Here is a 14,472-nt window from a genome sequence, read left to right as displayed (position 1 = left end):
TAGTAACGAAAAGGTGAAGATGATAACGGCTAGCCTAAAGAAAAAACTAAGAATTATACATTGTTTTCTGTTTCTTTCATACAAAGTATCCGTTGCACCCAGGGGCAACAGCAGCAGTCTCGTGCATCCTGATGCGGTGATTCTTGAAATACTTCAGTAGCCACCTAGCATGTACAAAAAATATATTACATGGGGATTGCCGCCCCAATCAGAAATCAAGAACAAAAATATTATTTATATACCAATGGATGCTATTCTCCTTTGCTTACCTACGCATTAAAGAACCAAAAAAAAAAAAAAAAAAAGTTCCCCTACATCTAATCCTCCTGTTGGTTCAGTGTAACATACAAATGTATATAAACCATAGAAAGAGCAGCTACAGCTTTCACCACGCAAACACGCGCTCACCAACCCTTTCCTCTTCATCATCATCATCATCTTCTTCTTACTTCTTTCTCCACTTTCATTACTACACTTCCACCAGTGAATGAAATGGACTTTAGCAGAACTACCAACGCGGAAACATCGTCGCCGACTGCAAATTCATCTGATCACAACATGCATCTTCATTTGTGTGGTTGTGGAATTTCATCTCTCCCGAGTAAGTTTAATCAGAGCTCCTCAAGGTTTCACCTGTTAGGAGACCGAAGCCGTGATGATGGTGAGGATGATAGCAACAAAGAAACAGCAACAAGAGTTCAGAGGAGGTGGAGAGACGCCTTCAAGAGACTGGTGAAAGAATGTAGAGGGTCTAGCTGCAGGAGGACAAAGAAGATCGGCAACTACTGCTCTTGCTACTCTTCGAGACCCAGCAACACTTTTGGTTATGACGTCGCTAGCTATCTCAAGAACTTTGACGATGGCTTACTCAACGATAACGACGATCATTTTGTTCCCCTTGCTATTCGTGCTCCTCCTGCAGAGACCAATTTGAAGGCAGCCTATTAGGCATTTAGTTGTTTTACTTCGTAATCTTTATCAAGTTTTTGTAAGATGTAGTGCATCATGATGTATGGATGTGGGATTAACATCGATAATTTCCCAAGTTATAGCCAACCTGTAAAAAGATAAGCTCAAGTAATCCCTTACCAGATGTATTATTTATAAGAATGCAACAAACCTAGACAAATAACCTTGGAGAACTTGAAATAATTCCCAAGAAACACCACGCACCAGTTCTGAACAAGAAAATAAATGGTCTACAGCAGCTTGTTGAGGCGATTCAACTTTGAGAAAAGACACGCAGAAGAAATAACAATCCCTGCCTTGATACTGTAGAAATTAAATACAGGTGATTCATTTTGGGCAAGTGAAAACTGATTGATGATCGGTGAAGATTACATCAAGCCTCCTTCCATTGACATTACGAGTGGTTCAAGCGAAGGTATGATATTGGTTGTGCAATGAGCATATTTTCATCCATCTAAGTATCTAAATCCTTATATGGAAAACAAGTTTCATTATCCAGAACTACACACTTGTAACAGATATTCAAAGGACTTCAATATCCCTGTCACAAGTGAAAAGTTTAAGTCGAAGTATTTGTTGGACTGATACATATGTCACAAAAAAAGAAGAAATGAACAAATTCAGGCATGAGTACATGAGAAAGGAAGAGAAAGGTCTGAATACAACAGTATGCACAATAGAAAACAAGAAGAACAAGGACATTAGCACCATGCTACCGACAATGCTGCATATTCAAAAGAAACAACTACGCAAGGATCTCATACCAAGTATGTTATTGAAAGGCCTTGAAACAGTCAGGCTGGCACAAACCGTCAATAGCATGAATGAGTTTCCTCCTTGGTCCAACAGCATCAGTTCCCATGTCTTTGAGCATGCTCATTGTAAGATTTACCAACTCATATTTTCCCACCTTTTCCCTCTCAAAGACCTTTATGAACCGATCAAGCCCCCGCGACACCAACCACCTCCTCAGCCCACCCAATTCTTTGAGTTTCCTCTCCAAGTTCACTGCTCTTACTCTCCGATTAACAACATTTGCTGCTCCGCTTGGAAGTAATCTTGGAAATTTTATTGATTTCCGATGTGCAACATTGCTCTTTACGTTATCATTAGCTTTAGTCAAGGATGGCTGTTTAAACTTCTTAGGAGAAGCAACGGGATTGCAAATAGGAACTTGAGCTTGTGAGGTGGTCCCAATATCATCTTCAGAACCATTGACTAGAGCTGACGTTGTAGACAGTTCCTTGTGTTTATCCTTCGCAAGCCTGTGATGCCTTTTATTCGGAACACCTGAACTTTTAACTATCACAGGTTCAGTTTTCTCTGCACTTGTACGTTGTGTCTGTAAAGGTGATGGTGGAGGAATCAGAATGGTGATCTTTTGCTTTTTTACAACAACCCAATCATCTTCTTCTTCTAGTCCACACTCCACCATCGAGTCTGGTGAGGGTTTAGAGGGATCAGAGGATAAAGCATCAATATTTGTATGTGACATAGATAGCTAGAATTTTGGAGCTTTTTTGTCTAGAGCTACTCAAGGACCTGCAAGAACAGTGAAGTAATACAAAACATGAATAGAAACTTACATCAAGCAAAGAAAAATAGAGGCTGGAGGTAGGTTTCTCGTGATATCCTCAAGAAATGTGTCGCAGATATCTGGAAGAATTGTGATGCAGAGAAAACAATAAGCTCTCTCGTGATATCTTCAATGAATGTGTTTCTAGTGGTAAAACAAAACATGAAAATAGTTTAAGGGAGGCCCTTGATTCACATATTTCAACAAAGTAATATAGGTTCTTCATGGTTCATTGGCTTGGTTAAGGCTTCTCCTTATGTTGCTTGTTATGGCAGACGTGTGAAATTCTAGGCAAATTCTTCCGTTCTGTAGGACCAGTAAACAAACAGATTGATGGAACACAATGAAATTAATCTAAGAATCTGACAAATTAAATGATTCGATAAGAATTTAGATGTTCTTGAGGAAACATTTATGAAGCTGTAAAGTCTTCTTTCTTCAGCAAAGAAGGAAATAGGGTCCTATCAAAATATATATGAAAATTTGCTTAAGTTATACAAAAACGGATCCTAAATTGGCCTATCACTTCTTGATTGTGCGCGCGCGCGCCCCCCCCGCATGTGTGTACTGGGATATTACAAAAAGAATACTCTTTGTATAATTATACATTCATATAAATATAAGGTCATTTGGATAAAACCACAAAATCAGTTTTTGACTTGGTTCCATAATAAGTAATCAGCAATGTCAGACAGGAGTCCTGATAGGATAGAGTCCTAAATTTCTCTAGAATTGTGACATTGAAAATTTATGCTGGTAGAAAGTTTAATTTCATGATATCTCATTGATTAACACTGAAATATCCATCCTCTTAGCCCATCCCTTAACCAAACAAACAGTAGAGTTATTGTGTTAGTGTGTGTATACGTACATGCAATTAACATGACAAACAAACTTGGCATTATTTTAAGAGTGTTTTAATGTTATAAGCGAAAAGTCCTTGCATTAGTAAGAGTTCGTTGGTCGCATACAATATAGAATACAAGTTCTGTTCAAGTACATCACATGTCATCTCCTTGTAGTTATATTAGATAGAGCCGGCAATGTATACTTACCACATAAAAGCGTGAAAAATCTTCTTAGTCATAATTTTATGCATTGCATGTATAACATCAAACTAATTACTTCGTGTTATTATTTGCTAATAAGAACTGTATCTACTCCTCTATACCTAAAGGAAAATCCAAAGAGTTACTGTCCATGCTATAGTAATTGTTACAGTAAATTACTGTAGTATGAACTGTGCGTTGTAGTAATTTACTGTATCATAAATAGTGAATCAAATCTGCTCCTCTACTTGAAGTCACTATTCATGCTACAAATATACTATATCATAAACAGTAAAGCAAATCAAATGTATTAAAACTTGGATCCTCCTTTAAGTATAGAGGAGCATATATGATTTTTAAATCAAATGTATTAAAAGTTGGATCATTCTTTAAGTATAGAAGAGTAGATATAATTTTTAATTTTAAACATACAATAATCAAATCAAATATATTAAAACTTACAGGGAGGCAAGTTCAAAATACAGTGCTTAAAAAAATAGGGGGTCGTGCTTTGCACGGGGTGCACACTGGTTGTCTTGTAAAGCAAGATTATAGTTAAATAGTGAAATGAGTAGTTTAAATATAGTAATTAGTTTTTCTAATTTGGATGTTGCAATTAGTTGAACGAGTAAAATATGATACTTTAAGCTGTATATATTTAGTGGTCTTGTTCTAATTTTTTTTTTATCTGGTCAGAAGTTTTCTATGGATTGTTCTGATGAATGTAGATAAGTCTCTTGTTTTTATCTCAAGTGTACCTTAATAGATTCCTAAGTTGCATCATGAAATCAAGGAACAAGTTAGCTCTTGGCAGTATAATGGCTCAGAGGCGAACAAAAATTCATAAGGCAGATCTTGTCATCTTCCCCCATCTAAATTCCTTGAAGCCTAGGATAATTTTAGTCTTGATAACTGGTTGTATGAACCTAAATGCATGCACAATAATGTACTTTTCTCAACTCACGGTTGGCTAGTCATAGCCTTTAAATTCAAGGCCCTCCTTGTCCAGAGATTCTTCGGACTTGGCACCCACCATTGCAGAAGGTTGATAAGGTCAAGCTGATAGCCTTTTTTACTAAAATTTCCATCAAATTCTTTGTGAAGTCTTCATATGAAGAAGCAGCACTGTGAAGCTCGCATTTTTCACAAGTAAAAACTCTTGGATGATAATGACGATAGGTTGTACTCGTAACTACTCTTTTGTAATACTACTATAAGAGTCCTGAATAGTTTCACATGCTCGCATATAATCTTTTCTTACTTACAAAGGTTTTTAAATGCCGGATGTTGGGTTCACGTTAGGTGGCTAAAATCCATGTCGGATAGCAGAAATCGGAGATAATTCAGAGGATATGTACTAAATATTGGATTGCCATATATCAGATGGTGTGCGTAATCATCATATAATGTCTTGAATGCATTCTAAAGCATACTTAATAAATGTTAATAGTCTAAACATACAAAAAAAAAAAAAACCATATGATGTTGAGGGAGCACTTGATGCGTGATGAGCCTTGAAGCCCTAGTTTCCAGTCAAAACCCTAATTGCGTCTGAGAGAGAGAGAGAAGGAGATTAGAGAGAGAGAAGGAGATTAGAGAGAGAGAGAGAGAGAGTACCCCCAACGTCAGAGTCTCGAAGACGAGGAGGCTTCAGTTTTGAGTCGCGATGGATATTGGGGCGGAAGTTTTGCCCTCGAGGGCCGACTAGGGGGCTGTTTATGCGTCAGGAACTGGATAACTGGGTCGGGTTTGGGTTTGCAAACTTATATTCGAAACCCAATAATGATGAAATTAAAACAGCCCGTAACGGGTGCAATTTTGATCCCGCAATTGAGCCCGACTCGCCCGACATGATCCGCAATATCCTGGATGCTACCCTCAAAAGGGATTCGGATCCTCTCCACTACAAAAAAAATAGTGGAGGGACCACTACATAATCACAGCCATTGATTATCTAGTTGATGGTTATGATTTTTTCTTTTAGTGCAAATTAAGAATGAGTGCAATACACGGGGGTATGGTAAGTGTTAGATTTAGATTGTATCATAACCGCCTACTAAATAATCAATGCTTAAGATTAAAAGTAGTGGTCTCTCCACTACTTTTTTGTAGTGGAGAGGATCCAAATCCATTATAATGACACCATCAAAGTACAGGGACCAAGGAATTCTAGAAGAAAGGGATCAAACGCATTATTACGTTGAAACACAATCTTTTGAGGGAAACCTTAGCTCAGTGTGTTTTTTTGGCACCAAACCCGCCACGATATCGAGGATCTTATGGTGAGTGCCCTTTTGAGGGGATTTGGATCCTCTCCACTACAAAAAAGTAATGGAGAGACCACTACTTTTAATCTCAATTATTGATTATTTAGTAGGCGGTTATGATACAATCTAAATCTAACACTTACCATACCCCCGTGTATTGCACTCATTCTTAATTTGCACTAAAAGAAAAAATCATAACCATCAACTAGATAATCAATGGCTGTGATTATGTAGTGGTCCTTCCACTATTTTTTTTTTTGTAGTGGAGAGGATCCGAATCCCTTTTGGATTTGGATCCTCTCCACTTTGTAAAAGTAGTGGAGAGACCACTACTTTTAATCTCAAGCATTGATTATTTAGTAGACGGTTATGATACAATCTAAATCTAACATTTACCATACCCCCGTGTATTGCACTCATTCTTAATTTGCACTAAAAGAAAAAATCATAACCATCAACTAGATAATCAATGGTTGTGATTATGTAGTGGTCCTTCGACTATTTTTTTTGTAGTGGAGAGGATCCGAATCCCATTATAATACCCGAGGGAAAACATTGCTAACAGAACCAAAATCGAAGTATGAACTTAAAAACTGAGTCACTCCGGATACCAACGAATTAAGGAAAAAGAGAGATCAAGTGAAGAGCAATTACGAGATGTGTGACCCTGTGGAAGCACCTGGCAAGTGCCGACGACTACATAACTGGAGGGACAGATCGATCAGTGTTCCATAGCCAACATAAAAACTTATCCAAATGCAGCTTAAGTACTATATCGGGAAAAAGAACAAGGAACTAAATTTTGTTTGAGGTGGTCCACGGATGCAGGTACAAATTCGTTTCTTTTGGTAGGGAAGATAAAAGATTCATCCCAGAATGAGAATGGAATCAGTCTTCCATAATTTTCCCTGGTGCTTCTAGAATCAGTCGGGTCCCACCACGCTTTAATCCGTTTCTGGAGTTGTATCTTTGGTCGAAAGAACGTACTGGTGAAGTGCCTCCTTCTGTAATCATCATTGACTCATATTGTTCCTTTGACTGGCAGGCAATTAATTGGTCCTAAGACCACTTCTTCTTCGAAATTTTTCATGCAACTCTTATTCTTTGAACACCAAGTGAGGGGGATAAAGAATAATATAATCTTTTACATTAATTTTCCCATCATTATAGTGCAGCGCTTCAAAGAATTCGATGGCAACCGTTTCTTTTTCTTTTTTAAGATCATACTCCTTCTCGTTGAAAGGAACATGTTTGAAGTGGGGTTCTCTTACCAATGGGTCGAGCCTCCAAATCTAGTAGGAAGGATAGTATTCGAGTAAATTGCGTTCTTCCCATATCGCCCATATAGTGAACTCGAATACTCTTTGAAATTTTCCTATTTTTTAAAGTGCCTGATTGCATATATCAGGAATGAATAATTTATATTCTTCTGGTCTAGTTTTATCAAGATATAATTTATGTACTACACCTTTTTAGATATGTTCTTTACGAGAGGGTATGAGCTCAAAACTGGCCAGTACCCTTAATCGATCATATTGATTTAATATGACCTGTGAAGCTGACTTGAAAAATGAATTTATTCCATCGTCTATCGGCTTTTCAAAGTAAGATATATAGCATTGCCTGATCATCTATCATGTTGCGTTGATAACTGTCGAGCATGTCTTTTAATTTTCTTTGTGCTTGATATTTTGAAATATCAAATTTAAAATAATTGACTAGTTCGACAAACTCATCAATTTTGGTAACTGACAGATCTTTGATTTCAATTTTCCTTAGAATTGATCTCAGATTTCTAGAGCTTGAACCCAAAGAATCTTGCATTTGTTCTTTTTGATTTCTCATTGCCTTTGACATTGTCAAGGTTGATTTGCTTATGAGGTTTTCCATGATTCTTTTGCACCTATGGTACCCTTTTTCAAGGTCATGAATCGTACAATTCTTTTCATTGATAACTTTTTCTAATGTTGATAGACAAGCATTAGTATTTGAAAGCACCCTAATGCCACTAGGAAAGAACCCTAGAGGGGGGGGGGGGGGGGGTGGGGGGGGGTGGGTTGAATAGGGTTTATGCTAATTTAATCCGATTTTATGGTAAATCAAAACTAATTAATAAGTTATCCTAGCAAATAAGATATGCAATGAATTATTAGCAAGGATATGCAATATAAACAAGGGTAAACAAAATATTGGACAACATAAACAAAGAGGCAAAGGCTAAAAATAGGAACAACAAGAGTGCGCAAATGCAAACTAAAACAAGCAATATGATCACGGAGTTCGGACCTTCTGTCTTACGTCTCTGCTCTCCACTCCCGGGGAGAAATCCACTATCATATTCAGGTTGTCTACGATCACCCGAATAACGTTTACACCTCACACACAGTTTTCTAGTTCACCGAAAACTCTACAAGACACTCACAATGTACATACACAAACTACAACCTCAAGTGTTGGTCCTTACGTATCGCCTCCCTCAAGTGCTCGGCTTTACTACCTCTCTCTAGGCTTTACTGCTGACGCCACTCCTCTTGGTATCGATTACGTCCTCACCACACACTCCTCTCGATATAAATGTGTATTACAAAGTGATACTCTCGCAATAAGGTTCAATTACAAGATTTGTTCTCTAATTATGAATGAGAACACAATGAAGCTCACTCTCACAATATCACTCACCACAACCCACAAATATAGTGTATGTAATCCTAAAAGCTCAATTGGGATGTGTATGCGATAAATGAGTATAAATAAAATCTGACTCAAAAAGAACTAGGAATAAAATTGATATGAAATTCAAGAATAAAAATACTAGGTAATGAGTTAGGGAAACTTCTCTATAAACACAAAGAGTGGATGATGAGATATTGAGGATGAATTCCTCAATCAAAGATGTAAGCTCCTCTTTGTGAAAACCAAACCCCAAACTTAAAATAAACTAAATCAAACTTTTAAACTCTTTTAAAACTCTCTTGGGTGGTTGGAAATAGTTAATGCAAAAGGGTATTTATATGATTGAAGAAACCAGCCCAAGAATCCAATAAAAACACTTAAAAACATTAAAATAATCAAAGCTGGAAACTAGTCATTACTGTGCAAAGGCTAACTTGACGGTCAACCGTAGTGCTAAGGCCGGTCGATCGTGAAAGGATGAAAAATAGAAAAAGTCTCTGGACAATTCGCGGTCGACCACCGTGACCATTCCGGTCGACCGCGGACAGATATATGACATGCACAGTTTTTAAAACAGAAATGCTGATTTTTAAACTACCTTTAAAAATAGCAAATAAATTCAGAAAAATGTAAAACTTTGGAGAATGCCTGTAAACATGAAAATGAACATGTTACAAAAATTGGTTTTCAAATAGCAGTTCTTATTTGTGAAATATCATTATTCTGCAAAATCGGTTAAAATGTGAAATATTAAAATACATGATTTTGACAAAATGACTTAAACAAAGCTTTGAAATACTTTAGAATGGATTTATAGATTTATAAAAGATATAAAAATAGTGTGAATAAGTCTTCAATCCATAAACATAATATTTATCCATAAACATAATACTTTGCAAATTCAATAGAATATGAAACTTGTAAATGTGAAAATGAAGATATATATTGTTTCATATCTATATAGCTAAACCAAAACATATATGTATATATATAACTATATACAAAACCAAAACATGTATGTGTGTGTAAATTTGAGCTTATAGAATTAGCACACATTATATATACCAAGATTGAATCTTCTAAAGCTTGAATTTGATTGATTGACTTGATTTGCATAGACTTCAATATCATTGTAGCTCATTTTCATGTGTATACTAAACAACACAAAACAAAATACTAAAAACAATATTAGTCATAATTTGTTTGTTAAATCATCATCAAAACAAGAAGGCCAATAATATTTGGAGTGAAAACTCGCATTTCTTGCAGTTTCTTTCAAAGATTATTTTATGCATTGTAGTATTCTTCAGGTAAATTGGTATTATACCAATTTTTGACTATAATGACCCTGAGTTGCAGAGGTCTTTTCCAATGTCCCTAAGGAGCATTAGGCTTCTTGCTCCAAGCTATTTTTTCTTCTACTTCATTATAACCTTCCATGCCCATATTTCCTAGAGAAGTAATGAATTAGATAATAATTTCAATATCTTGTTCTCTAGTATCCGTATTTATATATTTATTGAGAATTTTACATATTTATGATATTGGGAGTGTTTCATCCATACATTTCTCCTTTACCTCATCTTGAGGGGGAGTAGGTGCCTTGCCTTTATCCAGAGGCTTATTAGACGAAGAACTATCCATGTCTGGAGAAGAAATCAGCACCAATATTAGTAAATTCAATAATATATCGAACTTTATAAATATAATTTTCTAATTCCATGGACCATCTGATTTTGCGCACATTCTTCTCAATTAATGAATTTGTCTTCATTTTGAAAAACTGAGCTACAACTTGATTATTTATTTCAATAATGAACTCAGATGATAATAAAAGCATTATTAGAGGAGAATTTGTTCCTTTTTATAGAAGATAATGCAAAAATCATCAAGTCATTACGTTCTTTAATGCAAAGGTAAACGAGGATGACTCAAAAAGTCATCAATCTCCCTATTAGCTTTGAAACCGTTGATAAGAGGGAAATTCCTATAATACTTTCTGCTTGTGTCACGAAAAGTGATCATATGGAAAATATTATTATTGGAAATAATAACATACATTGTTGGTTTTCTATTACCATCAATAAATGTGTTATTAAATTCAAATTTCTTCCTGACCAGAAGAAATTTTCTATTCCCAAAGTTCCCTTCATAATTCAAATCGAGAAAGGTTTTACCCTCACTCTCGCAGCATAGTGTGGTAATAATACAAACCTACCTCTACAAAACGAAATCAAACAACTTAATTATAATATTCCAGTTGCTAATAATTTTACAAAAACTATTCATACAACGTTATCACCATTATATAGTGATAGCCTATTGTTACATTTTGGAAAAAAAACCCCTACATATTGTACAATCCAGTTAAAGGATGAGTACAAAGAGAAAAATATCAGGGTTAATTCCATAGCGGCTAACCTTGAGTGAGTTTGACTCAAAAAACAGAGCTCTTCAAACTCAACCTAATTCAAAAAACAAAATCAAATCATTCTTCTCTTGCTTTCATTGTAAGAAATCATGTTGAGCAAATGAGGAGAAAAGCAAGGATGGTCATTAACTATAAAAAGGTTAATGAAGCCACCAAATTTGATGGATTCTTCATACCTCATAGTGAATTGCTATCACATAGCATCCGAGATGCCAGATGGTTTAGCAAATTTGAAGCAAAATATGGATTTTGGCAAATAAAAATAAAAGACGAAGAAAGCAAAAAGCTAACGACATTCAGCTGTCCCAATGGAGGACATTATGAATGTAACATTATGCCATTTGGACTAAAAAATGCTCCACATGAAATTACCCTAGAGAGGGAAGGGTGGGTGAATAGGGTATATGCTAATCTAATCCGATACTAATGCCAAATTAAAACTTATTAACAATATCCTAGCAATTATGATATATAACAAGATATATGAGCAATGATATGCAATTAAACTAATGGTGATATAAACATGCGACAATGATGATATAGAGTATAATAAACAATAAGCACAAATAACATGTCAAGGCAAACTCAAACACATAATGTGATCACGGAGTTCAGTCAGTCCAGACCTACGTCTCCGTTCCCCCACTCTCGAGGAGAATCTACACTATCACAACTGGTTTTCAACGTTCACCAAAAATATTTACAACACACAATCGATTTTCTAGCTCACTGAAAACTTTCACAACTCACACAATTATAATCACATAATTCATCCTCTAAGTGTTGGCTTGGCCCGTGTCGACTTCCTCAAGTGCTCGGATTTACTACCTCTCCCTAGGCATTAAAATCGACACCACTCTTCTTAGAATCGACCTTGTCTTTCACCACACACTTCTTTCGGTGTACTTGTGTATTACAATGTGATCTCATAAATTAAGTACAAATAAAAGTGTTTGTTCTCTAAACAAGATGAGAAATCAATTAATCTCACTCTCAATGCAATTCTCACAACTCAAATATACAATATGTGAAAATACTAAAAACTTAAGTGAGTTGTGTGTGTAAACAATGAATATAATAAAATGCAAACTCAATATAAAAACTAGCTTAATAAAATTGATAATTAACAAATAAATATATTAAGCTAGAATTGAGTTAGCAAAAACTTCTCTGCAACAAGAGTGATGGAGATGAGAAATTGAAGCCCAAACAAGAATAAATAATCTCATCTTCCTCTTGTGAAAACCACTTCACAGAAACACTTGAAAAAACAAACGCAAAACACCCTTAAACTTTTGTAAACTTGTTTTTAAAACTTTCTTAGATAAGTTCAGAAGTTGGAAGCCAATGGGTATATATAGGATCACAAAATAAAATCCGAAAATCACACAAGCTAATAAACTAGCCATTACAGTGCCATCAGTCGACGGATACTGCTCATCAGTCAACTGATGAGCTGATCATTATAGGCCGCTCATCCTCTATCGGTCGACTGATGAACTCATCAGTTGACTGATAACCTACTTCGGTCGACTACTGGTTCATCAGTTGACTGAGCAGAAACTTCTGCTTTTCTAGTGTGTTTCATCGGTCGACTGACACTGTTCATCAGTCGACTGATAACGTTCATAGGGATGAGTATGAACAGTAAAATGAATTTTAAACTCCTTTTAAAAATACCAAATAAATTCCAAAATTTATAAAATTTGGGAAATGTTTATAAACATGAAAAAAATATATTACAAAAAGAATTTTTCAATTTGTATTTCCCATTTGTGAAAACTCATCATTTTATAAAATTAATCAAAATACGAAATCTCAAAAACACATGATTTTGACAAAATGATTTCAAACAAGTCTCAAACTTCTTTTAAATAGATTAATAGACTTTATAAAAGATGCAAAATGATATAATTGAGTCTTTAATCCTTAAAACACATATTTTGCAAACTTGCAAAAATATGAAAACGGTAAGCATGATTTCAAAACTGAGATGATCAATATGAAATGTGTATCTGTATATATTTGAGATTTAAACATAAACACATAAAGCAAACTCCTAAACTTAAAATATACCCAAGCTAATAATCTCTAGTTGAAGCTCGATCTTGGTTGCGGATGAAGCTTGAACTTGTACTTGACTTGAAATGCAAAGCTTTGTTCCGATATTCCTTCCATCCTCCAATGGATATGATCGTGTATGCACAATTCCATCCAACCTATAACATTGATATTTGTTTAGAATACCTAATAAACAAATACAAACACTAGATAAACGATGTTAGTGATTGTTTGTAAATCATCAAAATAAGATTAGACCGTAGGCTCATAAATATGAGAACTAACAATCTTTCCCTTTTTATAATGACAAATAATCTACACAAAAAGATATATAATATGCATGATATCAAATGAATATACAAATTATGATCCTTATGCATAAAACTAATACAAAGTAATAAAAGAAATACTCACAATATACTTATTTCTCCCTTTTTGTCAACATTAAAATGAGGAAAACAATAAGGATAAAGAGAGCGAAAGCTCCCCCTACATATAAACACAAGTGAGTATAAAATAAAATATAGAAAGAGATAGGGAATGATCCCTTATTAAAAAAATCTTAAAGCATAAAAAATAATAAGGCACATATGTGAGTAACCATAGATATAAATAAAAACATCTTTATCCCAACTCACATTCAAAATGATAAAGAAACACTTATAGATATATCATTATGAAAATAGTGTCTCAATACTTATATAGTTATATATATATATATATATATATATATATATATATATATCATTAAATCAAATGAATGGAAAAACATGAGAATTATGAAAGATATTTTCAAATGAAAACAAATCATGAGAACCATGAAAATCATGAGAATCATGAAAGTCTAAATAAAAATCAAAACAATCAAATGAAATCATGAATCATGATCTAAACCATAATAACATTAAAACATGCTTAATCTACAAATCATCATTTTTGAAAAATAAGTGATCAAACAACTAGTAATGTCAAAATATTTATATGTTCTATCCACAAAGGTCGAAAGAATTATGCTTATGACAAAACAAATAAGTATGAACAATATTATTTTTGATAAGAAATACAATCATACCAAGCTCTTGGAGCTTGTTTCAACCCATATAGAAACATTTTGCACCTGGTAAACATGATTTAGAAATAAATACCCAATAAATCTGGGTGGTTTCTCAAACACAAACCTCTCATCAAAATCAAAGCTAATAAAAATGAAAACAAAAAGTATTGACATAAAAAATTCATTTTTAATTTCAAAAATTTCAAAACACGTTTTTCGAAAACAAGAAATGAAAATGAAAATGCTAAAATGTGTTTTGAAATCAAACATGCTAAGGTACCTAATTACTCTTGGTACTGAAGAGTTAAGGGATATGATCCCTATTAATAAAGCTCAAAGCCCTAGGTTTATGATCCTATTTAGGTGCAATTAGTGCATTAGTCCGGTCATAA

The 14,472-nt window shown here is 34.6% G+C and overlaps 1 protein-coding gene across 6 annotated transcripts; it reads right to left on the bottom strand.

The window, feature by feature from the left end:
- LOC109843311 lies at positions 787-5,290 on the bottom strand. Of its 6 annotated transcripts, none has more exons than XM_020412242.1 (4): positions 5,212-5,273; positions 5,071-5,145; positions 1,734-2,511; positions 787-916 (listed from the first exon to the last, which is right to left on the bottom strand). In XM_020412242.1, the coding sequence occupies exon 3, from the start codon at positions 2,462-2,464 to the stop codon at positions 1,742-1,744; it is 723 nt and encodes a 240-aa protein (XP_020267831.1). In that variant the 5' UTR covers positions 2,465-2,511; positions 5,071-5,145; positions 5,212-5,273; the 3' UTR covers positions 787-916; positions 1,734-1,741. The 6 variants fall into 6 exon arrangements, with proteins under 6 accessions (XP_020267831.1, XP_020267832.1, XP_020267836.1 ...); XM_020412243.1 differs by having other exon boundaries at positions 5,092-5,145; XM_020412247.1 differs by lacking the exon at positions 5,071-5,145 and adding an exon at positions 2,556-2,625 and having other exon boundaries at positions 1,734-2,409; positions 5,212-5,255.

Source organism: Asparagus officinalis, chromosome 5, assembly GCF_001876935.1.
Source record: "Asparagus officinalis chromosome 5, Aspof.V1, whole genome shotgun sequence".
Classification (NCBI taxonomy): Eukaryota; Viridiplantae; Streptophyta; class Magnoliopsida; order Asparagales; family Asparagaceae; genus Asparagus; species Asparagus officinalis.
The sequence above is the reverse complement of the archived record's forward strand: the minus strand, read 5'-3'. Positions and strand labels throughout refer to the sequence as shown.

Coding starts and splice junctions, on each gene's coding strand:
- LOC109843311 (XM_020412241.1), bottom strand. CDS start 2,464: ATGTCACATACAAATATTGATGCTTTATCCTCTGATCCCTCTAAACCC.